At 38.0% G+C, this 27,702-nt stretch overlaps 1 protein-coding gene and 1 pseudogene across 2 annotated transcripts; one reads left to right on the top strand and one right to left on the bottom strand.

Moving 5' to 3' along the window:
* Positions 1-439: 439 nt before the first annotated feature.
* Positions 440-1,934, top strand: LOC148921536 (flavonol synthase/flavanone 3-hydroxylase-like; annotated as a pseudogene). Its single transcript, XR_016123317.1, has 2 exons — positions 440-898; positions 1,143-1,934. The product of XR_016123317.1 is annotated as a flavonol synthase/flavanone 3-hydroxylase-like (transcript).
* Positions 1,935-16,050: 14,116 nt separating this feature from the next.
* On the bottom strand, positions 16,051-23,052 carry AGO5 (Argonaute family protein). Its single transcript, XM_008228656.3, has 22 exons — positions 22,450-23,052; positions 21,299-21,516; positions 21,043-21,192; positions 20,807-20,940; positions 20,604-20,713; positions 20,211-20,311; positions 19,977-20,115; positions 19,759-19,875; positions 19,543-19,653; positions 19,386-19,457; positions 18,944-19,063; positions 18,691-18,862; positions 18,480-18,601; positions 18,254-18,391; positions 18,040-18,182; positions 17,891-17,953; positions 17,545-17,608; positions 17,274-17,409; positions 17,115-17,188; positions 16,882-16,976; positions 16,740-16,771; positions 16,051-16,637 (listed from the first exon to the last, which is right to left on the bottom strand). The coding sequence occupies exons 1-22, from the start codon at positions 22,954-22,956 to the stop codon at positions 16,453-16,455; spliced, it is 3,003 nt and encodes a 1,000-aa protein (XP_008226878.1). The 5' UTR covers positions 22,957-23,052; the 3' UTR covers positions 16,051-16,452.
* Between the last annotated feature and the right edge of the window lie 4,650 nt (positions 23,053-27,702).

Genomic DNA, 27,702 nt, shown 5'->3' with positions numbered 1-27,702 from the left:
ATCTGTTAATGGATCATTTTTCTTAAACTTCTTCTATGCCTTATCAACGCCAATTGTCGCCCACCCTCTTCATTTACATCATACTTCATATTGGTCTTTTTATCTTCCAATTACATGTCAATTTTCTTAGAAGATGCTAATAAACAATCCTTAAAAAGTAGCAGGACTCATCAACTCAAACTCTGCAGGCCCAGATTCCAAACCTATAAATTATTTTGTGGAATGTTAGGTGGATATAGGTTGCATGTTTTTTGTTGGTGGCAGCTGCCCTTCTAACATCTGGGACAACAGTGATCCCATGCACATGCAAAAGGTGAAGCATTATATGCTATGACATTATGACATAAACCTTATATAACCACATTGCACCCCTCACTTCATTTAAACCCTAAGCCTAGTCCTTCAACATCCAAACAAGAAGAGGGGGGACCGAAAAAAAATATACACAAAAGTGATGGAGGTGGAGAGAGTGCAGGCCTTGGCCACCAGCGGGCTGAACGAGCTTCCAGTGAAGTTCGTTCGACCAGCCCGAGAATAGCAAGGCCCTAGAGGGAGTCACGGTGCCTGTGATCTCCCTCGCTCAGCCTCATGATGTTGTGGTCAAGGAGGTGGCAGCGGCAGCCACTGCATGGGGCTTCTTTCTCATTACTGACCACGGCATACCGTCACCTTTGATCCAGCAATTGCAGAAGGTAGGGCATGAGTTCTTTTTGCTCCCACAGAAGGAGAAAGAGGCCTATGCAAATGACCCAGCCAATGGGAGGTTTGATGGGTATGGGACTAAGATGACCAAGAACCATGACGAGAAGGTCGAGTGGATCGACTATTTTTTCCATCTGACTGCCCCTCCATCTAAGGTCAACTATGAAATCTGGCCTAAGAACCCTCCATCTTACAGGTACCTTTTCTGTTTTTATTTATTTATTGAGTTTTCAGTTTTTTTTAATTGCTTTGATGTTTCAGCAGTTGCTACTTGGGTTCTTTATTGCTCTTCTAGGATGATACTTGCCCTAACTTTTTAATATTCCTTTTTGCATGTAAGGCCAACTGTAGGAGGGTTATAAAGTCTTTTCCTCTTCTTTTTTTTTCTTTCTGAAATTAAGAGGGTTATTGAAAAAGTTTTTAAAATTTGTGTGACACAGGGAAGTGAATGACCAATACAACAAGGAGATGCTAAGAGTAACAGACAAGTTACTGGAGGTGCTTTCAGAGGGTCTAGGGCTGGAAGCAAAGGTTCTGAAATCTCATCTGGGAAATGAAGAAGTAGAATTGGAAATGAAAATCAACATGTACCCTCCATGCCCACAACCCCAACTGGCCCTAGGAGTTGAGCCCCACACTGACATGTCAGCCCTAACCCTGCTAGTCTCCAATGATGTTCCAGGCCTTCAGCTGTGGAAAGATGACAACTGGGTTGCTGTCAATTACTTGCCAAATGCAGTTTTTGTTCACATTGGTGATCAGATGGAGGTCTTGAGCAATGGCAAGTACAAGAGTGTTCTTCACAGAAGCTTGGTGAACAAGGAACGTATGCGCATGTCGTGGGCTGTTTTTGTTGCTCCTCCGCACGAGGCTGTGATTGGGCCTCTGCCGGAGCTTCTGGAAGAGAAAAACCCTGCCAAATACTCAACCAAGACATATGCTGAATACCGACACCGGAAATTCAACAAGCTCCCACAATAGGAGTGATTTATTCCATTTGTGCCTTGTATCAACCATCACAATAAAATTTCTTCAATGGTCCCAATGGTTCATGTGTTTTGCTGTTTGTTAGAATTTGTGCGTAGTACTTGCATTCTATGAGGGCCTTCACAAAGTCATGTCAGTTCATCTTCATCATCATCAATCTGTATTGTATCATTTGCTCAAATTGTACCATTTCGTCACAATCTGTTGTAAAAATGTTCCATGAATAAAATTTGAATTGTTTCAAACTTTGAATGCCATTATACTTTCTGTAGCTGTTAAATCCAACAATGACCATCAATAATTGTTTTTTTTTTTAAGGACTTCTTAGATCTAGGTCCAAAACGATTAGTTGTCATTAAGCTAAGTCCTCGTCGTTTTGGTTTTAGATGCAAGTCCTTTGTCTTTTATTACTTTTATTACTTTTTTTTTAGCACATATTTTCTTTATAAATAAAAATAATTGACGTTAGAAAAAAAATTAATAAGATAGTAAGAAAGCTGTGAAATTTTTTTGGATAAATTGAATACATTTAATAAGAGTAAACTTGGAAAGCGAAAGTTAGCTTGTATAATATATTAATGACATTATTTTAAGAATAAAGAGAATGACACATGTCAAGCAAAAAAGAGAGAAGGTCCAAAAGAGAAGGTTAGAGAGAAGGTTGCTAGCATTCCCCTATCTGTTGCTTTCTTTCGAGGATCATCATTTAAAAGACCAGTCCAAGTGTAATAATTTTTTTGGGTTGCAAGTGTGAATTATTTAACCACTTGTTTTCAGCCCATCATCATTCTAGTTTTACTGAACGCATTGTTCTTTTCAATTTATGTTATGATGATTAGATGATCAAAGTAAAACACGCAATATAATCAATCGATACTTGGTCAGCATGTGAAGTGAAACTGAACATTCTTATCAGATGATAATTCTTGTTTTGAACTTCCCAGATGTTAAACTAATTTGTCTAGGTAAAAGCAGGTTTGTTCAACAAGAAAGCGAGAGATAGGAAGGGGAAGAAGGGCAGAGGTTGGTTATCATGAAGGGGAACCTACCCTTTGAGCAAATCATAATCTATTGCCCCATCTACCCACCCTTCGACTTAAATCACTAGCACGTAAAGGGTGGTATATAAAATTCTTACAGATAATCAAGTCCAAAAAGGGAAAAAAAATCAATTTTTATATACAAATTTCAACGTTACCAATGTAATATAAAGATTTGTCCCAAAAAAAAATGTAATATATACACTGTTTGCAAATACAAAAATAACTCATTCAAATCATAAAAGGAAAAGTTTATATACGTATGTCATATTGTATAATTTGTCTGCTAAATTTTTTATAGAGGAATACGTATGTCATATTTCATTTTTTTTTCCAATATTGTATAAAATTATACAATATTGTAATATGATATACGTATGTCATCTTGTATAAAATTAGACAATATTGTATAACTTGGTCATATTTTTCCTTTTCATTTTTTTCATTCCTCTAATTATTTTTATGTAGTGTACCTTTTCTCTTCCAAGTTAAAAAACATGAAAAGGAAAAATATGTATGTTTTATTATTATTATTATTATTAAAATAGTTTAAAAAAGACTTATTTGTTGACATGCATGCCAACTGTGGTTTCCAAATAGTCTCAGTTTGCCCCCTGATGTTTTAAATGACTCAATTTCCCCCCTGAACTTCTATTACGTGACCAAGGTTGCCCCATTCCATTAGTTTTTAGATAAAACCGTTAAATCACCTAACTTGGCATGGGTATTTTGATAAATTTAACTATTCAAAATTCAAAATAAATATAAATATAAAAAATGCTTGAAATTATTTAAAATAGAGTTAAGATAAAAATATCTCCTTTTTTTCTCCCTCAATTGTTAACCCCCACCACTTTCTCCCTAATCTCAACCAACCCAAGCAACCACCTTTCCCATCCCCATTCTGACAGGACTCACCCTGAATTTTTCGAAACCCGAGACGAATCCTGTGGAAATCACGGCATCACATCAATGCCGAGCTCACTAACTAAAATTGTAACCTCCTTTTTCAAAAAAAAAAAAAAGGGTAAGGGCCCGTGACTTTCTGCTGAAATTTCGGTAGAGTCTCCTCGTAAATTGAACATTCCCCAAAAATTCCAACTTGCATAAAACACATTTAATATCCCAACTAGCAGCATGCACAATATAATTTCATGCAATCCAAATAATCAGCCTCCGGCCTTCACATAACATAAATTAACTTCCCAAATTTTAAGCATGCAACCACTATCATCTAACTTTCCAAACTATCCAACATTCGAGATTTTAACCTCCTAACACAAACACATCTCGTTCTCACTCGAGTAGCAGGACCAACGAACAAAGTCCGCATTATACTCAATAAAACCACCTAAGTGAAGTTTAGCTCGCGGCTGCACCTAGGCGCTATCCTAGGCTGCCTACGTACCCTTACTAAAGGATCAAGCCACACGTAGTTCTCTCATACAAAATTTCCAAAACCATCAACGTGCAATTAATTACAAAAATCCCAAACAAACTCTTTTTCAAACATTGTTCGTTCCCAACTTAGGATAATAATCCTTAATTCATCTCTCTAAAAATCACATAATCTCCCCATACACCGGAACTACCAAAGTCACGTATGGGGCATGTCCGCACGCCGGATAATCTCACAAGCATAACACAATATCCCCCCATATGCCGGTAATACCAACGCCACATATGGGGTCTGCAACACGTCTACTCTTACGACACGTGCGACCTCACAAGCATAACACAATATCCCCCCATATGCGGGTACTACAAACGCCATATATGGGGTCTGTCAACACGCCGGATAATCCTACAACACGTGGGACCTCAACATCATGTCACATAATTTCCCCACACGCCGGTATTACCAACGCCACATATGGGATCTGTCATCACGCAGAAAAATCCTACGACACGTGTGATCCCATCATCATATCACAATCTCTCCCCATACGCCGGTACTACCAATGCCACATATGAGGTCTGTCCGCAAGCGGAAAATCCTACGACACGTGGGACCTCACAATCCCAGGGTGGTACTTACACAGTAAAATCAAACAACTTTCTCTCTTGATAATATATTTATATATACTTTCCAATATTGCATAAAGCTCAACCCTAATGTAGCATCCGATAAACTCCCAACTTAAAACCATAAACTAATATCCTAATCCCACATAACCAACATACAATCAAAACCTGTCACTACGGTCATTTTAATCTTCCTAGGAAGGTAACACTACCTAGGAAGTCTCACGGTCAACCCAGGGTCAAACTACCCAACCTTGGTCAAACTGGCCCACGGGGTCCACGACCTCCAAATTCCTATTTCAAAGTTCCTATAGGTTCTACAAGGTCTAGGACACACGTCCTGTAAGTTTGGTCCAGATCGGACGGTCGGATCGCTCACGATCGGACGGTCACTATAACCCTAGCCCTAGGGTTGGCATTTCTGGAGTATCCGGGACTCCGTTTTACAATCCGTCGAATCCTACACGATTCTAAAGATGTCCAGGTTAACATATATTAAATGGGAGTCAATCCAAAGGTCAGAACCTATTGAACCCGGATAACGCATAATAGGCGATATCCGTTCGAGACTCAAACGGTAACCAAATAGAAATCCGAGCACACCTACATGCTCGTGAAAACCAGGAGATCATTTTAGAACCTGAAGCATGTCCATTTTCCTAGCCCATGCCCTGCCACACGCGCCGGTAGCGCGTGGGTGCCTTGAGTAATTTCTGCGGCCAAAAAAACTCCAAACCACTGGCCAAGCTCCCTATCCTATGTGTAAAACCCCATTTGGAGTCACTTTTGTTCTTGGGCCTACTCCAAAAAATGGCCGGAAGTAGCCGGAATCACTATCTCTAAATCGGCCGAACCCTAAATCGAAAATCAAACAATCTACGCACAAAATTAATGAAATCCTACTCAACCATCTGCTAGAGCTCGAGGAATAGATGGATTTCCATACTTGAAGGGTAAGGAAATGACTAAGGATAAGGAAATGACTAAATTACCCCTACCCGAAGGGTAAATTCGTAATTTCAATTAAATAATTGAAATGAGTAATTAAATTTGGGGTCGGGGTGTTACACATTCTCTGTCAAAATAAAGGTACCCAAAAAATTTAGCAATCTCTCTCTCTCTCTCTCTCTCTCTCTCTCTCTCTCTCTCTCTCTCCCTCTCTCAACGCCAAAAAATCCGCTCACCACTCTCTTTGACATCAACAAACCCTAACTAACAATTCACCCTATGTCTCTCTCCTCTCAATTCTGTCTCTTTCTTTGGAAGCCACCAAGGGAGATATGGACTGCCACATATGCGAAATCTGAAGTCAATTTAGTGATTTTATTTGTGATTTTTGAGCCTTTTGACAATTGAGCGGAGAGGGTTGATGACACAAAGAGAGAGAGAGAGAGAGAGAGAGAGAGAGAGAGAGAGAGAGAGAGAGAGAGAGAGAGATGGGGTTGGTTGGTTGGGCAGTGGGGCTGGTTGAGATGAGGGAGATGGTAGTGGGAGTTGACGATTAGGGATAAATAAAAAAAAAGAAATTTTTTATATATTTTTTTTAAAACCTATTTTAAATTTCAAGCATTTTTTATATTCAATTTGAATCTTTTAATTTTTTATAGTTAAATTTACCAAAATACCCATTCCACTTCAACTGATTTAACGATTTTTATTTGAAAACTAATAGAACGGGGCAACCTGGTCACATAACAGACGTTCAAAGGGGAGATTGAGTCATTTGAAATATTAGAGGGCAAACTGAGACTATTTGTAACAACCCGATCCTTAAGTAATTTTTAATTATTAATTTATTCTAAGAACAGACCATTATACCCCTACAATATTTTATTAGGTTTAAAGTTGACTTTTTGACCATGAAAGAATTTGGAAATTTTGATTGTATCGTTGCGTAGAGCACGACAAAACGAGTCCGTAGACACGTAATGGGCTCGAATCAGAGTTATAACGACGAAAATACGGTCAAAATACATTGAGGGGCAAAATGGTAATTTGTCAGATCAGATTTTTAAAACCTCTTTTCTCTCTCTTCCTTTCACTCTCTCCCCGCGATACCCCTCTGTCGACTTCTACCTCCAGCCGTCACCCTTCTTTTCCCTAGCTACGCCACACCTCACCCCGACCCATCGACCGACCAAGGAATCGGCCAGTCACGCCGCAATGACCCCTCCCCGCCGCTATGCAGTCACGATTTTGTCGAAACCACGAAAGCCGACCAGAATTTCACCGCGTCAGACGACTTTGGCCACTAATCTTGACGTGTGAGGTATGCTTTTTCGACTATTTTTCATGCTCTAGCCAATGGTTGGGTAGGATTTGAGAAATTTCTAGGTTTGGTAGGTTAATTTTCGAGTTAGAGTTTGGCCAGTTTTGAATGGCAATTCTGGCCACTTCCGGCCAATTTTCAGGGTGTGTCCAAGAACAAAAGTGGTTCCAAATAGGGTGTTACACCTAGGATAGGAGTTTGGGCCGGCTGTTTGGAGAATTTTCGGCTGCCGGAAGTTACTCTCCACTCCCACGCGCGCCCGGATTCAGTCATTTGTGTGATTTCCGGGTCTCACGAGCGTGTAAGTCCTCATAGATTTCAATTCGAACAACGTTTGAACCCCAAACGGATCTCGCCAATTGTGTGATTTTCGGGTTCGATACATGTGAACCGTTGTATCGCAGTCAATTTAATATATGTTGGTCTAGGTAATTCTAGGATCCTGTAGGATTCGATGGATTGTAAAACGGAGTCCCAGATACTCCAAAAATGCCAACCCTAGGGCTAAGGTTATAGAAATCGTCCGTCTGTGTGATCGTGATCAATCCGACCATCTGATCAAGACCAAACCCTTGAAACATGTGTCCTAGGTATATTGGAACCTCTAGGAGCTTCCGGATCAGAATTTAGAGGTCGCAGACCCCACAAGGTCTCGAGTTGACTTTTTGGGACTTTATCGCTTTTTGAGTCCATGGTCTTTGATTAGACCGTTCTATACATGAGAAAAGTTGATGTGGGCGTAGGAATGACCTTAAAGTTATTACACACACTTCTAGGAGTCGGGGGTCAGGATTTTAATTAAGGATTGTATTGAGAACTTTTATTAATAAAATATTGTGAGTGTTTAATCAGGCTCCCGGGCATAGGCAGACTCGCATGAGGGACCTTCGAAAGGTCCAACTAGCACGGACCAGCAGTGAGTTGACTTTTGTTTTCTAAATGATTTTATGCAAATAATTTTTGTTATTTGATCTTGAATAAGTTATATCGAGTATTGCTCTCCAAGCTTAGTATTTAAATTCAAATATTAAAGGTTATATTGGTTTATGCTTTACATGAGAATGGCTTGGAAGTAGGAAGATTATTGGCAACAGGATTTAAGGAGTAAATGAGGAAAAGTTTATACATATTTTAGGAAGTTTATTTTTAAACCACCATAGGTACCCAGAGATAATACATGTTGCCTCAAAATTAATGTTGTCTTTGGTATTTTAGTTGCCTTCAGATAAATTGGTTGTCTTCAGTTAGGTCAGCATACTTGACAGTTGCCCCCACGAGTTCTATGGGTACCCGGACCGTGCGGAGTGAGGAATGCGGATTAGGCTGACTAATGTCCCCTGAATCCTGCGAGGAATGCGGCTCGGGTCGACTTTATGTTTTCGAGACCTGCGAGGACGTGTCACCAATGGTGATACAAGGAATTGACGGTTAATTGTGAGATTAAAACGGAAACCAGGAATTGACGGAAATAAAATGGGTAAACCTAGGTGGTAAGCTAAAGTTGTTTTCAATGTTTTCAGTGAACTCATGCTTTGAATAAGAGTGTGATTGACTATATAGATATACATATGCATGCTTGATTTCAATACGAGTATATGTGAATAACTTGGTTAAGTTTTTTTATAACTGTTTTTACAGTGGGGTTAGTACGTTCTTATGTACTTTCAAAACTTTATTTTGGTCCACTCACGTTTTCAATGTTTTGCACCCTTGGCGTAGACGTGCCCTGCTGAGCCACCACAGGCGCCCGCTTCCCGCACTTCCCTTCTTGATGTAGGATTTCTTTCGTAAACAAGTTGTAATTTCCTTGAAATTCTGAGTTAGTTGCTCTGATAAATTGCCCTAGGATTAAATTTAGGGTTAATAACAATTTGGTACCCTGTGTTTACACCCTTAAGACTAGGGGTGGGCACGGTCCTGATTGGTTCGGTTTTACTCTGAAACCACAATTGAACCAATAAGAAAATAACGGTCCGGTTTGGTTCGGATTAGCCTACAACCATAATGAAAACCGAACCAATCCAAACCACTTGTAATTGGTTTGGTTTGGATTGGTTCGGCCGGTTTGTGCCTAACACAAAACCATGCATTTTTCAACCTGCTCTTACGTTATAAATTATAATGCTAACATGTTGCCATTATATCATTCCATTCCATCAAAGGCTAACACAACAACATTCCATTTAATCAAAAGCTGTCCAATTTTCAACATGCATCTAAGTTCACAATTTCCATCAAAACATTCTAAAATTCATAAGAAATAAATACAAGATGAACTACGAAATGAAAGGCTGCCCAAAATACAAGTTCATACTTTCCATTTAAACAAAAGCTGTCCAGTTTCCAGCATGCATTTAAGTTCACAATTTCCATCAAAACAAACATTCTAAAGTTCATAAGAAATGAATACAAGATGATAAAACTAAGAAACGAAAGGCTGCCCAAAATACAAGTTCATAATTTGCATTTAATTAAAGGCTACCCATTTCCAGCATGTCCCCATACTGCGCATAAAAGTAGTTTCAATCAACACAAATTTTAGGATACAAGATTATCAAAATAAGAAATGAATAAGAAAATTACCATGACTGTAAGGTTGTGCATCAATAGATAATCAATCAATGAAAATGTGCACAGGCGCATTAGCATTTGATCTCCTCATTTCTATATAAGAAACATACATAATCATAAGTTTAGCTTCAACACAATAAAACTCACACTTTATAAGCAATTAATTGAGAAAAATAGATATACCTGACTCAATGGTTTCATAAAACTCCATCTCCTCAATGGTGGGCTCAACTTGTAAAGAAATTGAAGTGGACTTCAACCAATTTTGTGTACAAATTAAAGCCTCAACCACAGCAGGACTCAAGGAACTACGAAATGAGTTGATTGTTCTCCCTCCCGTGCTAAAAGTAGATTCTGAAGCAACTATAAAGACTGGAATTGCAAGCACATCTCTTGCAATGGCCGCTAAAACTAGATATTTAGAACCATTCACCCTCCACCAATTTAAAATATCAAAGTGTTCAATATCTTGTTCTGCAGCATCCGACAAATATCTATCTATCTTATGAGATAAAACCACTGCCTCTTTATCTTCTTGTCTTTTTTTTCCACTTTTCCCTCATAGCCTTTTTCCTATCACCTCCAAAGCTTGAGTTAGAACTATCAGTCACTATGCTGCTGTCAATACTTGAGGATGTAGTAGAACTACTAAAACTTGGAGTTGGATTACTAACAAAACCTGTCTTGTACAACCCATAAAGATTAAACAAAAGATCTCTCACACCAGCTGTCTTCTCGGCAACATAAGCATCATTTTGCACATACAAATCAGCACTATGCATTGATAAATTGTCCAATTTATACCTAGAATCAAGAACAACAGCTATCAACAAGAATTGGTTCACACTATCAAGTGATCCCCAATACTTGTCATATTTCAATTTCATATTTTGAGCCATGTTACATAGAAGAGGATTGCCTACTACACTCAATTCTGCCAATTCACAATCAATTGCAAATAAGTCATGAAAAGTCGTATAGGTTGTGGCATGCAAAGTGGCACTACACCTCAAAGTAAAGTCATAGAAACTTTTTAAAAACTTGACAAAGACAACAGCATTTGCCCAATCCTCCTCAACTGGTGGTGTATTCCCTCTACCAAAGTAGCTTTTAAAATGTCCATCCTCATCTTCCAACCTAGAAAAAGCCTTCTTAAATTTTAAAGTAGCTTCTAGCATCATGTAGGTGGAATTCCACCTAGTTGGCACATCCAAGACAACCAAGCCTTTACAATCAATCTTATCTTTTTCAATGCAAGATTTAAAAGTTTCTAATCTTTGAGGGGAAGATCTTACATACATGACAGCATCACGAATACTCTTAACAGAATTATGTAACTCTTTCAAACCATCGGTTACAATGAGATTTACAATATGAGCACAACATCTCATATGTAAGTGGACACCATCTAACAACAAACCTCCATTCGGCCAATCTTTCATCTTACTTTGCAAATAAGATACAGATTTATCATTTGCAGATGCATTATCTAGGGTAATTGTGAGTACCCTCTCTATACCCCAATCAATCAAACACTTCTCAATAAGTCTGCCAATTGTCCTACCCTTGTGATTTTGAATTACATAGAAATTCAACACACGCTTATGCAACATCCAATCATCATCCAGGAAATATGCAGTGAGAACCATATAGTTTATATTTTGGACAGAAGTCCATGTGTCAGTAGTAAGGCATACTCTATATGCGGCTAACTTTGCTTTCAAAAGTTGCTTTTCATCATAGTAAAGTGCAAGCAAATCTCTAGCAAGTGTTCTACGAGATGGCGGTATAAACCTAGGGTATGCAACACTACAAAAGTGATGAAACACTTCTTCATCTACGAAACTAAATGGCAACTCATCAATAATAACCATCCTAAGACATGCTTTCCTAGATTTTTCCTTATTAAATCCCGCTGCCCCAAAAGTGGTAATACTTCCATATTTGTCCTTAGCAAAAGTTAGGACTTTTGGTTTGAACCAGGCACCCTATATGGGTATTTTTTGCATAAATTAGTGATATGAGTTCTCAAACTTGATGTCCCATATATTGCTGGATCATATTTATAGTCAGCAGTTTTGTAATACTTGCATCTAACCCTAATAGGTTCAGAAGGATTACCAGTTTGATATTGTTCAAAGTGATTCCATACCTCATTTGGTTTTCTAACTGGTTTTCTCTTTTTTTGGGAAGGTAATGTTGGAAGTTGATCAGATGCACTAGTCTGAGCTTCAGAGGTCACAATTGCTGGTGCAGATTCAGTCATATGTGATGGCTGATTAGAAGCAAAATCTTCTTCCACCCCCGGGTTTACCTCCATCTATATAATCAGACAAATTGCAAATCAAATAAATTGCACCTTAATCAGAAAAATTGCACATTAAATAAATTTTCCTTAATCAGACAAATTGCACCCAATAGTTATTCTGCAGTAAGTCCAAACTCATGGAAATTACAAAAAAATAAAAATGAGAAATTAAAAAAATTCCCAACACAAAAAAATAAGGAAAAGAAAACCCAACAACTATCACACACCATTATCCAAAACAGTAAAAAAATGGTTGTCAGCTTAGGTTTTTTTATACAACATATATAATCAGATTGGCAATACATGACATAACCAATAGTCGTGTCCTTTTCACAATCCAATAATTTATAGAAGTTATGAACATGATTTAATCCCTCAAATTCAGAGACGTCAAGAAACAATAATGGACGCCAAATTAATCTGTGGATGGCGGCCTGATTTAACACAGACATACGTCAGGCAAAACATATCAAACAATAAGACATGGGTTTTTTTAGGTTTATACAAGCAATATCATGAAAGGGAGATTCAAAAACACAACCTAAAGTGGAGGGGTAGTTCGTGGAATAACTATTTTTAACCGCTTAAACTACAAAACCCCAAGCACAAATAGTGGAGCAAGGGCACGAAGAGAAGGAATATTTATCACTAAAAATGACATAAATCGTGATTTAAGTAAAGATGAGACAAATTTTCAACAATGACAACACATGGAGATGATTAACTGATGGATGTCTCAGTCCACTCACATTCCAAATTTCCAGCTCGGAAAGGACCATACGCTACAACCAAAGACCAAATGCATAAAACACCAACTTTCTCAATAAAATGGAAACAAATATACAAGTACTAAAGTGAAAAAGAAAAAGGTTTGCACAGCATGTATAATCAGATTGGCAAAGCTAAGGATGGGTTTGTTTTAATGGTAATCTTTACCAAGAACAAAACATTTCAAACAAACAAAATCACATATAATCATATTGGAAAAACTAGTTATCTAAACATAGAAATTAATTGAGCATACACTGAAAAGAAATTAGATAAATTAGAAGAACTCACCATCATTGGCACTGAGTTAGCTTCATCCATCGGGCTTGGTTTGAGACAGATGCTTACTTCCAACCACAACACAGGTTCGAATCAGATGCTTCCTTGCAAGAACTCTGCTTGAGAGTTCGAATCAGATATGAGAGGAGCACTTTGAATCAATGGAGGTGCGATGCCGATGATAGGGATGCGACACCGACGAGGTTTCTGCTACGCCTACGATGGAGGTGCGATGCCGATGATAGGGATGTGACGCCGACGAGGTTTGTGCGATGTGAGAATGGGTTTGATTGAAGCAATGGAGGTTGTAGTGGTTCAAATCAATGGTGGCTTCTCTAAGGTTCAAGTGGGTTGAGTGAGGAAAAAGAGCTGAGATGGGGCTGCATATTCAACGAAGATGAGATGAGATGTGAGAGAGTTTTAAGTTGTTTGGAGTCCAATTTAGTGCGGCAGGGTATACACTAACACATCTAATTAGTCACTCAACCATTGACACATGTAAACTAATATATATATATATATATATATACAGAGAGCTTCCATTGAGGATCCTCAAATAAGCTTATTTGAGGACACCCTTGTAGGGCCCACTCCGGATTGTATTTCACTAACCCAAACCGTCTATTTTGTAGATACACATTCAAAGATCATCTCTACAAAAAATTACTTGAATCCGATATCATTTGACCATTCAATTGAGTTATTGAAATTTTAGTACTTTCTTGAAGCATCGTATTCATTGATTTTGTAGGACACAGTTGGATGTCGAAACGGTTTCCGATTTGTCTAATTTTTGTAAGGATGATCTATGAATGAAGACCTAAAAATAGATGGTTTTGATAATTGGAAAAAAAAAATTGTAGGGTACTTAAAGGCGTCCCTCAAATAAAATTATTTGAGGATCTCTCAATATGAAGGGGATATATATATATATATATAATATTAATATTTAAACGGTTCGGTTCGGATTAGCATTTTCAAAACTTAAAATCAGAGTGAACCAAACTACTCCGGTTTGGTTGGATTTTAAAAGTTAACTTTTTAAAGTCAAACCAAACAAAACCGGAAAATACAGCTTTGTTCGGATCGCATGATTGATGCCCGCCTACTTAAGACATGTTAATCCTTATCTTCTCAATTTTTACAATCAGATACCCAATCTTTTAAATTTGTTACAATGTGGTTCGGGTGTTAGGGTGTCTGTTAGATTTCTCTATTAGTTGCCTACGTGGCATTATGGGTCCCACATTTTTCATTTTTTGTTAATTTTAAAATGATTTAAATTTATTTTTTTCCAAAAAAAACAAGACAAAAATTTGCAGAAAAAAAAAGAATCCTCCCAAACCGCTGCGATTTTTTTCTCCCCTTCATTCCACCATGACCACTCGCAGCCATCCTCCAAAACCCCCACCTCCAAACGAACCCAGGACCCCAGCCGGCAACCATCCAGACTCCTCTCCCACCACACCCCACCCCGGCGCAGGACACTAAACTCCAATCCCCACCTACCAACCACAGCTTCGCGACCACTCTCTCCATCCTTCAGAGCTTGTTCCCGTCGTCGCCGACGCTTTCCGGCGAGATCTGACGGTCTGCATCTCTCTCTCTCTCTCTCTCTGTACAAATTAAAAAACCAACAAATTGGAAAATAAATAAATAAATAAAAAATCGTTGGTTTTTGAATTTGGGTGTGGTTATGAGAATTTTGGGTTGGCTTGTGTCTTCTCCCCTGTTTGGTAGATCATGAACTGATGGAAAGAAAACAAAAGGCAACAAGTTTTCTTTTCTCAAAGTTTGAGACTTTTGCAGTTTTGTAAATTTCCCAGTTTTGCAAAAAAAATCGTTGGTCTTTTGTGGGTGGGGACTGGAGTTTGGAGTCGGGCAGGGGGAGAAGAAATCAGGTGGAGGGGGAGGGGGTCTGTGGTTGCGGGTTGGGGTTTTTGGTTGGTTTGGGTGCGGGTGCTGGTCATCGGTGAATGGGGGAAGAAGAAAATCGCGAGGGCTCTGGTTTGGGAGGATTTTTTTTCTCTTTTTCTGCAATTTTTTTGTCAAAACAAATATTTTAATCAATTTTAAATTAAAAATGTGGGACCCATGCCACGTAAACTAACAGAGGAATCTGAAAACCCTAATAATAATCACATTGAACAAATTTAAAAGATTGAGTATCTGATTATAAAAATTGAGAAAATAGAAACTAACATGCCTTAAGGGTGTAATCATAGAGTACCAAACTGTAATTAACCTTAATAATTTAACAGAAACTTATAACACTAGGACGTGATTATATATGTGCGCACGATTGAATCCCATCAACCAAATAGATAAGTCGAACAATTATATATGTTTGATACTGTTTATCCAAACACTCACACACTCAGAGAGTTGACCAACTATTTTATGTATAGAACTCCATTGAGAGAGATTCCAATTACTCCGATTTCCGGCTCAACCTTCGGCTCCAACACCGGAAGGAAGCCATGCAGTGCACAGTGGAAGAGCATGAGATTGAGCGGGAGTCGGAGTAATCACAGAACATCAGGCTCTTCGTCTACCACGGCTTGATGTTTTTAGTTGGGATAGAAAAACCGGAGGAAGAAAAAAGAGGTGAGATTTGGAATGAAAGGCAGCGTTTGAATTTATAAAGGCCAGATTTTCAATCTATTTATGACGATTTTGCCCTTCTCCCATACAAAGACCGTGACCAAGCTACTAAGTAACTGGTTTGGGTGAAAATGTCATTATGCGTGTGTGCATGGGATGAGACTTTCTTTTCTTGTGAATGTGCAAGGTCTCGGGCTTACACACCATGCGTGTGTTCTTTTTTAGGAAACTACTACGCGTATGTTCAAGGGACTTTTTTTGTGAAATTTTTGTTCTATTATTTTTAAAATTAGAAAGAGGTCTTGCACCGAATGACCAATTCTCAATGAGATTGATCTGCAACTCTTCAATAAATAAAGTACAAGCACGTCTACCTAAAATGAGTGTTTTTGGATTAAATCCAATGGAGATTCACTATTATATCCAATATAGAGATCTAAATTATTTATATATAAAAAACCATATATAAAATGAATTTTAAAAACACCCAAAACCCATTTACAATATAACAAAGAGGCTTTTAACTTCTTATAAATTACAAAATCTACCAAGATCCAATTCATGCAATGGGCTTGGTTTAAGCCAAATCCGTTTGAAAAAGGCCACTGGACGAGTATTATAAGGATATAACTCAATTCTCAAAATCCCAAAACCGTAACAAATTCATATCCAATTACAGAAATTGGCGGTTCTATCTATTGAAACCGAGTCATATCCAGCAGCTCCGAAAAAGTAAGGATAAATGGCCTGATCCACAAAATCACAGGGCCATCATAGTAACAAGGAAACCATATATTCACTGTCTGTAAAGATGTCATATACCAAAAAGGAGCCTAACAAAACGCAATCGCCCAAAAGCAGCACCAGCTTTACCACCCCAAAAAGTATTCTCTCCCAAATCAGCAATAAAACATCACATCCTTAACATTTTCCTTTATCTGAGGAAGGGCTCGAATCAGCACGCTGCCGCCACCTCCGCTCCCACTTGTTGAACCTGCTGTTGTAGAGGCTACATCGGAATATTCTCCCTCAATGTAATATCGTGCTCGGAATGCAGCAAGATGAGCATAATAAGCAGGCGGAACTGCACGTAAAATCATCATAAACACCAGTGGAGAGCAATAGGCAAAAGCATATACTCCAGAAAATGAAAGATAACAAAAAAACAATTAACACAAGTATGTACCTATTGAAACCGAGCGGGTACACCTTGCATACCTGAAAAGTCACAAAGCATAAACTTGTAAAGTTAACAAACAAAATACTATTTTCAAAATGCGCAACACAAGTGCAAATCAAAACAAGAATTGAAATCATTGTAAACTCACGTGTAGCATAAATTATTCGTTAGACTTTGCAACTGATCAGCAGTGAACCTGTTCTCGTCAAACAGCACATGGTAGTGCGCTGGCCTGCTAGTACCCTACACACATAACAGACAAGACGGTTGAAATTATATACCAAAACAGAAAAACATGGGACCAAAATAAATCCTCAAAACCGGTCAAGGAACCTACAACCAAAATGCAACTAGCATGTTTAAGTCAACAACACAAAGTACCTGAATTCCAGCATGACTGTTGAGAAAAAAATCAAACTCTGTAGGGTGGCAAATCTTGGTGTCAACAACAGTGCCTAGACAAGGTAAAAACAATTGGTGTTCCGAGAGGAAAAAAATATCATATTTATTTTATGACAATGAACCAAAAATATTTGGAACCTGGTTGAATATTGCCACTCCTATCCATTTGATCACGTCTGTTATGATCAGCAGGGAACAGGCGAGTATGATGCCTTTTCTGCACCACTACAAAAGTAACTGGTGGCAGATATCCCTCCTCCAAGGAAGCACAAGCCTGGAAAAATAGCGAAACATATTAAATAAAGCACCCTTCTCAAGAATTTGTTATTCTATTATGTTCTAAAATCTTAAATTTCAATCAATATACCCAATCCCACAAATGATAGTACAATTCTAGTAATCAACATACCCTTCTTATAGCATCCATTTCATAGAGCAGAACTTGACTAAACTGACCTTCACTAACTCCATCTCTGTCAAAAAAACACCAGAATAAATATTAAACTTCAGATGCCGCATTGCATATCACTGAACCAGTAAACGCATTATTTTAAATATTTACAATATAAAAGTTAACACGTCATATGAATTCCTCATAATGCTGCAAAACCACTTCAATTGCAGAAATCTTGCTTTTGTTACCCTTAAACACATATTGAAGATTTCACACCCGTGAAAGGAAGGAAAAACACACACACACACACATTACAGAAGTTTAGACACATGCATTGAAGTTCAACATATGCACAATTTACCTGTAGAAGATAATTCTCTCTGGTTTTCGGCCGGTTGATCTTCGAAATGCTCTGAAATGCTCCCTAACATAATGACAATAAGCATGATAAGAAAATGTCCTCACTATCGGCCAGTTAAAAGGTCCATGTGATTATTTCCTGATATATACCTGATCATTCCTCCATGAACTGAACCCTTCTGAGGATCCTGATATAAACTATACAGATCTTGGATTATTTCCTCACGGTGAGCCTGTGCAGAAACAATTCCTCGGTACTTACTGACCTCTGGCCAATCCATGGAAGCCACGACCTGTTGGAATAAACTAACAGGTTAACACACAAGAAGTATTCATAAAAAGTAGAGTTGAATACAGGACTTACCGCTGCAATTGACGGGCTACTGTCCTCCCCAGGCTGTGGATGAGTAACATCCGCACCAATGATAATTGTGGGGATATCAGTAACCAGAGGAATCCTCCGATAAATGGCATCATTTAGAACAGTATTTCTTCCACCAACCTACAAAATTATAAAATTCCATGTGTCAAAATTTTCATGCCCAAAGAAAACAGTGAGAAACATCAAACACAAAAGATAAAGAACAAACCTTCACATTGATCTTAAGGGCTAAATTTTCAAGATATTGTTTACTAAGCTTGGATGCTGCCCTAGGCTGACAGCACTGAGACACAATTCCAAGCTCAGTTTCACATATTCGCTTGACCATCCCTATAAAAAAAGGGATATAAGAAATCACATATAAAAAATAAGTTTTCTTGCAAGTAAAGACAGCGTTTTGGTCCTGGTTTGATTCTCACCATAAGACCCAGTGGCATCAGGCAAAATGATAATCAACAACTGAAGATGCTTCCCCTTATGACCAATTTCTTCAAGTCTCTGAGTAGACTTCCTATGAATATCTTTGAGCACCTTCTCAATCTGCCTAGGATTGGCTGATTCTATGGGAAGTAAAGGTTGGGCATGGAAATCCTAGGAAGATAATATCGTTAGAAAATCGACAAACAAATATTTCAAGGCAGGAATGGAAAGAAATAAGAATTAAAGTCATACCACGCCCTTGCTATCGCACATATTCACCAAATCCTCACAGAATCGGAAGTTAAAATCTTCTCTCAATCCTGAGAAATTGACAAACGCCCAGAAATCCACTTTTCCACCATTTACCATTTTCTACAAAACCAGCATACAATGAAGAAAAAGTGAGTAACAAAAACTTCTTTTACTTTTGATGCAGCCCCATAATCAAAGAACAACCAGAAACACGTTATTTTAAATATTTACGGTCTAAATTAACATATCTTATATGAATTCCTCCTAATGCTACAAAACCACTTTCCAGAAATCTTTGATTTCTTACCATCAAACCCAAACTGAAGATTTCACAATTAAAACAAAACACATCACAGAAGTTATAACACATAGGCATTAAAGTTCGACAGATGCACAATTCACCAGCAGCTTCATCTAAGGAATAAAAAACCCACTATCTCACCTTATTAATCATGTTCCATTGCCCCATCCGTGGAGTTTCCTTCGTTTCACGACCTTGGTCATGGTATTTTAGCTGTGCCATTCAATACAAACATTAGTAGGAAAACAAGTTCAGCGACGCTTGTAGTGCCTAAACAAAAATGGAGACAAATCATTACCAATGGAGGAGGCAAAACTCGAGCATCAACTAGAGCCATATCTTCTCTTACTTGCATCCCAAATTCATCTTTGATCAGCTGATCTCCATTAAAATTACTTTGCTTAACCATCTGCATAAATGCACTAACATGATTCCAAGAAACAAGATAAAAACTCAATGTATAATAAGAAAAGAAATACATTCATTGTCAAGATAAAAAAAAGCACAGCTAAACCTGCTTTATGTTCCTCTCCCGCTCATGAGGACGTTGACAAGTCGCTCGTAGTAAGGCTGTGACTTGTCTTTCATTGAGCTTCCTCGAGTATCGTTGCCCAGCAACGATTGAACAAAGCTGCCATAAAGGAAAATAAATCAATCATGTCCTAATACTAGTACCGTGCTTAGAAGAGAATCAAACTGGAAAATAAATGCTTAAAAGATCATGAAAGGTACCTCCATAGGTAAATAAACAGGTTTTGAATCGCTCCCAGCTTGTAAAGCAGGCATAGCCACATTTCTTAGTACAATATTGTATTTCTCACGATAATATTGAACTACTGAAGTTCTGGTTCTGTTATCTTCTAAAGTAAACCTAAATTGCAAAGTTGAATATTAAGTTATTTATCAAGCTATACATATTTAAATATACACATGCAAACTACAAGCATAAATTATTACAAGACTCACGTTAATTGGCTCAGTGGTTCTGTGGACACTCCAGTGATCCTATAACTCCTATTATCCCTGTAAGCAAGTGCAACCTTAACCCCCTTCAAGGCCTTTTTCACCTGTAAGTAGAAGATTACCACAATAAAAATATTGCAATGAGGGGCCTTGAAGACAATGCATTATAAGCAACTGATTGCATGCTAAAATTAGATGTAGTTTCTCAACCCATTGAGCCCAAATACTAGCAGCTGCACATAAAAATATTATGACCAACTTTTACTTGTTCAGAAAATTAGAAAATAATTTGAAAACTGTTCAATTAACAGAGTGTCTCTTATTTATATTACTCTACTTCTTCGCAATTTGCCTTTAAAAACCGCATACCATGGACCAAAAGAGAATTGTGAATACCTTCAAACGATCACGATCAAGCAAAGGCCTGGACAGATCCCTGTAGTTAAAATGTTTTTTAACAAATTCAGTCACCAGAATGGGTTCATAAAAAGATCTGGCCGATACATCTGCAACATATGAATTAAAGCATTAGGCAAGGCATTTTTGTTACTTGGCTTAGCATGATTCTCAAAACAGCGGCAATTAGGTGAATGCAAAACCTATATTCAGGGAAAGCCCAAACTGTGTTGGCCTTAAACTCTGGTAAAATCCTCTCCAATATTCGAGACCATCCCCAAGTTCTCCTTTCGGCCCAAGCTCAGTGGCAAAGAAAGACCTCCCAATGACAGTGTACCTATGACAGAAAATACAACATTCAAACTATCACAAGTTAGAAAATGATTAATACAAGGATATAAGAAATCATATGCTATTTCTAACAAACGGAGACGAATACTTGTCAGATGGTGCGGCCCTAAGAACAACATCAAGAACTTGTATGGCTTCTTGAGGCGACTCGTGTTGCCTACTCTTTAAGAACTGTTGTAACTGATGAAGGTCGGGTTTGTTGGCCAATTTTACAGCCACCTTAAACTCCCTGTCCTTTCTGTAAGTCATTCAAACACAACATAAAAATATTCAGAGAACAGGCAACTATAAAAAATCCAAAAAGGAAACAAACACGACACCACTAAACTGTCATCCGAAAATACCTTTTGGAACCAGAAGACCCATCACGACCATCTCTCTCACCCAACTTGACCACAAACTCTTTAGAGACAAATGGCAATTGCCCTGCTGTGTAAATGCTTTTCATACCATCATAAGCTGGGATTCTCTTTCCCAAATGTGAGTCTTTGTACAGATGAACAAGCTGTTTAATCACATCTCTGTTGGTCTTTTTTGAAGTAACTTCAGGGGTAATTGACACCTAAAGCCACCAAATGAAATTGTCAAGACAACCCCACCCATAACCACAAAACAGAGAACAAATAATAATCTTGTGAAACAGACCAAAAAAAATACGCCAGAACATTAAATCTCAAAACAATTTGAGTTTTCTGGAGATAAAAAGAACTCTCTCTAAAACAAAGTTTCTTATTACTGTCACTCAGAAAATACCAAAACATTTCCGATATTCCCACAACACTTTTCTGAGTCAAAACACTGAATAGCAACCTATTTCAACGACACTTCCGATGAAAGGTGTTTTGATATTCAGTAATCTGACTCAGAAATGTGGTACGGGAAGATTTAAAAAAAACTCCTAAAGCACAAGAGTTAAGTAGAGGAAATATGAAAGAAATTTGATATAAGCAAATGTTTCAGTAACAATCAAATATAAAAATATTTCTAAAACACATTTCCGTTCAATTTAAAACAAAAAGAAAATATGACAGACAATTTACCGGAAAATAAGGTTCTGGATTAGCTTTTGTTTGCTATTCAGTATTTTGACCAAGAAAAGTCGTTTACGAAACATCAAAACACCTTTACGAGTCAAATTTACAACAGTGGAGAAAAAAAGGGGAATATGAAAGAAATTTTGTAGAAAAATATGAAATAGTTGTTTGCTAGTCGGTATTTTGCTTCCGAAAGAAAGTTCTTGAGAACATCAAACAAATTTTGGGTCCCAAAACACCATTCTCGGTCAAGCTGACAACTACAGCAGAGCAAAATTTAAATGGAAATATAAAATAACTTTTACAGAAACAAAAAGGAATAAACAAAATATATCGAAAAATAAAGCATACGCAAAACAACAAGGAAGAGTCCAAAATGGACATGAGAGAGATAAACTCAGAAATATTAAAATGGAAAACTTATCAAAAAGCAAATAGAAATTAATAACAAAGAGGCTTACATCGTAGTGATGGAGATCTCTCTCCTTAACCTCCACCAAGAAGTGGTTAGCCCTCACTTGAATCCGGGTCCCAAACGTCCCAAATCCTGGCCTTGCCGGAACTCTAATGGCCTTGGACGACGACGGTGGAGGTGTCGTCAATGTTAGCTTCTGCTCCATCTCAGCTATCAGCGGAGCCTCCGCAGACGGAGGAGCAGAACTGGACGAAGCCTGAACCGTAGCCGGCGGAGGAGGAGCGTAAGCTTGAGCTGGCGGTTGAGCAGCGAGAGGTTGAGACGGCGGTGGAGGAGCATAAGCTTGAACCGGCGGAGGAGCGACGACGCCAGAACCGCCGGCTCTACCTCGGCCGCGCTGGCTGGGACCCGATTCGGACGGAAACGACGGTGGAGCACCGCCGTCTCGTCCTCTACCGCGTCTTCCGCCACCTCCGCCGCGATGAAACGACGGGGCGTCGGAGCCAGAAGACTGGTCGTAATGGCGGCCTCGGCCTCGGCCACGTTGAGACATCGAGTCTCTTGTCGTTCTGGATTCTAGAGAGAGAAAATGAGGTGAGAGAGAGTGGGGTCGTGGGGTGAAGTGAAGAGAGAACTTTAGTGTGAGAGGGAGAGTGGGTGTATGTATGCATGTTATTATATAGCAAAGAAAACGAAGACGTGCTAAGTAAGCCGTGGGATGAAGACGGCTAATTTATCGTTTTTATGAAATGCCGATTATGCCCTCCCCGCATTTCCGAGACCATGCTTAGAGAGGACCCACCGTGTTATTAGGCAAATGTTCGGGCATTGTTTTATTGGGAGTGAGGACGCTTTGGCTGCTAATAATACATAAAAGCCTTGTCATATGGTGATTTTAACATTTTTCCGGCAAAAGAAATTTTTTATGTATTGCCTGTTTAGCTTTTAAGATAAGTAGAGAGACGACTGTTATATTTTAGTTGAGAAATGCATAGAAAGGGTAGCAAGTGTGTACTAATATTTTTCTAATACTTATGTGGATGACTTAAATCTCAAATTTATAATTAGGATTTCATTTTTTTTTAGGTTAACTCTTTTTACCTAGGTTTATGGGAAGGAATTGCATTTCTTAACAAATTATAAATATTTGTTTTTCGTAATATAATAATGACATATGTGAAATTAGATTTTTATTTACTTTTTAAGGTTTTTAACCTAAACAATATATAATACCAATTTAAGATAATGGTGTATGCATCTGTTGCGCGCGTGTCTATCAATCGCCTGACAGATGAGGTAGGTAGACTCGTAATAAATTTTGAGGTAGGTGGATAAGAAACCGCTTAATCTGTTCACACCAGTGAAACCAAACCAGTCTGAGCACTTTCGTCTGGTTTCGTTTATTTGGAAACCACATAACGCAACAAAACCGCCTATATTAATTTTTATTACCAAAATGTGAAATCCATTAACCATTCAGTGATAGTGTCATCTTGCTCTCAAAGTTCTTTTCATTTTCAACAATTCGATATAAGTTTTCTAGGTTATTATTCAATTTACGATATGTAGTCCATAATGTACTTAGGTTATTATTCAATTTACGATATGTAGTCCATAATGTACTTAACACACACTCAAGACCTTGTTATCAATGAACTACGACGAATAGGAACAACTTTGGTTTAGAATCAAATCGTCTTATGCAAAACCCCAGCCCTTTATTTTTCTTACACCCTTACTCAAACCTAATGTGATGCCTCATTGTCTTCTAGATTGTTTACCCTAGCGCCAAGTCCTATTTATACCTTAAATGACTTCGGTTACAATACAACTCAAAGTAGGAAACAAAAACATAAGAAAATACGCTAAAAATGACAAAATATGAAACACATTGCACAAAAAACTAACCAATCGCCAAGGAGTGGCCGACTCGTAGGTGTGGCTGGCTTGGGGGGGGGAGAGAGAGAGCTTTTTATTTCATTTTTCAGTATTTATTTATTTTCAACGTATAAAATGACCAATTTTCCCTCATATTCAACTGAAATATTGACAGAATGTAACAGTGGACTAATGGACTGAATAATATAAAGTTGATGGATCATTTGAACGAATAATTTAGTTAAGGGACCAAAATGTAAATTTGGTATAAGTTTGAGAACCATTTGAGTAAATAACCCTGTGAATTTTTGTGTTGATTATGATTAACTGTTATTATTATGTAAAAATACAAATTTATTTATATATCTATATATATAACAAAATGCAAAGAATCATAACACGTTCAAAAACTCAAAAATTATCCTTGATTAATCAAAGTGCTAAAGGACTGCAAATTAATATAATAGAGGTATTGTAACATCCCACATCGATCAACGGAAAATGGGTAATGTGTCTTATATGTACATGTCCACCTTCATCTAGCATGAGGCCTTTTTGGGAGCTCACTGGCTTCGAAGTCGGGGAACTTCGAGTTAAGCGAATTGGGGTTAGAGTAATCTCAGAATGGGTGACTCACTGGGAAGTTGTTCGTGAGTTCCCTGAACAAAACCATGAGAGTAGAGAGGGGAGCTTAAAGGGAACAATATCGTGTTACTGGCAGAGCCGATACAGGAATGTGGCGATACAATGGTAAAACACTCACTTTGATTACATTTTATTGCCATATGAAGTCACAATACGGTTCTCACTGAATCGAATCATGCTTCAATATAGCATCCAATATGTGACCTTATATCTCACAATTTCGATTTGAACCCAAGATTTCTCCCAATTTGTTAAACCCTACCCTAACTCGTTGAGTTAGAGGAATAATATTGAATGTGCTTCCTAAAAAAAACAAAAACAAAAAACAAGAATTGCAATTAATGGAAGATAAGAAAATGTCTATAAATTGTAAACGTTGAGAAACACAATGACCAATTTGACTAACAATTTTTCACATTGATCAAATTGAATTTTCATGTAAAATCTAGTGATAAAAAAAGTACCTAATCCTAAAAAAATTCCACCTGAGTAATTATATAGAGAAAGTTACTTCCCCCATGCTTTTTACTCCCCACTCCACTCCACCCCACATTCTTTTTTCTTTCTTTTCAGTTTTTTATTATTTATATTTGTGAATATCTATATATTTACCTGGTGTAAAAAAGAAATGATATTTCAACTCATAATTACGATAACTTTATGGCAGAGATAGCTGTAACAAATAAATACTCGTAGCGACATTGGCAATTGAAACGATTTTCTATTAAAAAACGAAACGACGGTAGGAAATCATTCCAAACGTAAAGGACCACTGAAACCTCGTAGGCCGTAAGCTGCTTGCTTCAGTAGCAGATGCTTTTTACGGTTTACACCTTGCCGTTGCTTTCGTCGTTGGTTGTTGCGCATTTGGTATCGTATCCAAAAATATGACCTATACAACAGGAGCTTCTTCATTTTATTCTTTGCGTGGGGATCCTCGTCCGTACAGTCTTTGGGACCGGACGCTTTCTGTCTGTTTTACACGTAAAAGAAAAAACTGAACTGTGCGGAGGGGAAAAGAGAATCGGAAAAAGCAAAAAAAAAAAAAAAAATTATTTGAAAATTCTGGAAACAAAATTTGAAAAATGGTGCTTGCATAAGCACCGTGAGCTAGCATGTCGTGGATAAAATCCGAAACTCGTGGGACCCAACTGTTTTGACAAAAGGAAGCAGACCAATTTCACTGCATGGCGGCATGGCAGAGCGGAGTGGGTTTACCATACACAAACCAAACATCTTGTCCTCATCTTGTGATTAATTTTAAATTTTTAATATTTGGGTAAGAAACCCAATTTCATGCCCCTTTGTATTCTATACTATTTAACCTAACTCTCAAGTTCCTCTTTATACGACATGGGTTACAATACAACTCGAAGTAGAAAATAAAATCTTTTACGTTATTGTCTCTGTCTTTCACATTCGAGTTTCGGATGATTTTCTTTCTATCTTTTAAATATAACCAGATTTGTTTTTATTCTTAAATAGAAGGCAAGGAGTCATTTCTTCTTCCAAGCAAATTGCATTCCTTATTTATTATTTTCTCTTTTTTGTGCAGTCATCCCTCCAGTTTTTTATATCAATGATTGCTCATTATTCTTTTTCATTTAATGTGTTTATCACACAAAAAAAACCTATAATTACAAAACTTAATTAAAGCACCGGTGATCTGATAAATATTCCAGAAAGAAAAAAAAGAAAAAGAAAAAGAAAAAGGGGTGATTTGCGTATATCATTGAATTTGAAACGACATTTCCTGCCGTCCGATGATATATTTGGTATTGTTTTGCTGGACCCCCTCGCACCGGATTATTTGGTTCATCTAAAATGACCTCGAGACGAATTGATCCACGATCGTGGCGGGACCCACGTCCGTACAGCCTCGGACATGTGCAAAACATCGCCTTGCCCTGACGCTTTGGGCTCATGCGTACCCGCAAGCTTGTGCGCGGGCACGTGATGCAAGGGATCGGATACTCGCTGCCTATTTTTACTGTGCTAATATAAAATGAAATTACAATTAAGATGAGTCTAAACATGAAGGACACGTTTCGAGATCCTATTCGTTAACATTCCGGAGAAATTACGAGCGTGATCTTTTGGGACGCGTGGGGGGGGATATGATATACGCATTGCGTTAGTGTGGGCTAGCGTCTTGTGGATAAATCCAAACCTTAGCGACTAAGCAGCTTAGAGGAGGGGGAGAAGAGGTTGTGTGAGCCAAGCTGATGACTGGCGGGAAAATGCAAAGTGAGTGGTGGGCCCCAGAAGTTTGGACTTTTTTTTTTTGGTATTTGATATTTGAGCTACTATCAGAGCTTTTCCATTACTGCATGGAAAAGTTCGACAGTCAGCGCCCACAAGGATACCAAACCTCTTGTCCAATAAATTTTTTAAAGCTAAATTATAGCAATGGTCCTGTATTATACTCCAACTTTATTTTTCATCTGTTACATTATTAAATTATTACCGTTATACTTTAATTAGATCTCATAGTGCATCATTGGTCTTTCTGTCACTTTAGTTAAGTTTTCTGTCAAAATTAAGAGCAACTTGACAAATTCATAATTTTTTTCTCTCTCTCTCTCTCTTTCCTCTGCACTCTCCCACTTCCCCCAACCCCAACACCCACGAATTGGGGAATTGAAACAGATAGATTGGGTAGAAATGCTTGTTTCATTGAAGGGGGAATAGTAAGAGTATGAGTATAAGAGGTATGGAAAATTGGGCTTCTTTGTGGCTGGACCCTTTCTCATTCTCATTGGAAAATGGGAAATGC

The sequence above is a fragment of the Prunus mume genome, linkage group LG1 (genome assembly GCF_029339155.1).
Source record: "Prunus mume cultivar Tortuosa linkage group LG1, ASM2933915v1, whole genome shotgun sequence".
Lineage (NCBI taxonomy): Eukaryota > Viridiplantae > Streptophyta > Magnoliopsida > Rosales > Rosaceae > Prunus > Prunus mume.
The sequence above is the reverse complement of the archived record's forward strand: the minus strand, read 5'-3'. Positions and strand labels throughout refer to the sequence as shown.

Coding starts and splice junctions, on each gene's coding strand:
- AGO5 (XM_008228656.3), bottom strand. CDS start 22,956: ATGTCTCAACGTGGCCGAGGCCGAGGCCGCCATTACGACCAGTCTTCT. Junction 19,654..19,758: donor GGGAGAGGAACATAAAGCAG/GTTTAGCTGTGC, acceptor GCATTTATGCAG/ATGGTTAAGCAAAGTAATTT. Junction 16,772..16,881: donor ACGAATAATTTATGCTACAC/GTGAGTTTACAA, acceptor GTGACTTTTCAG/GTATGCAAGGTGTACCCGCT.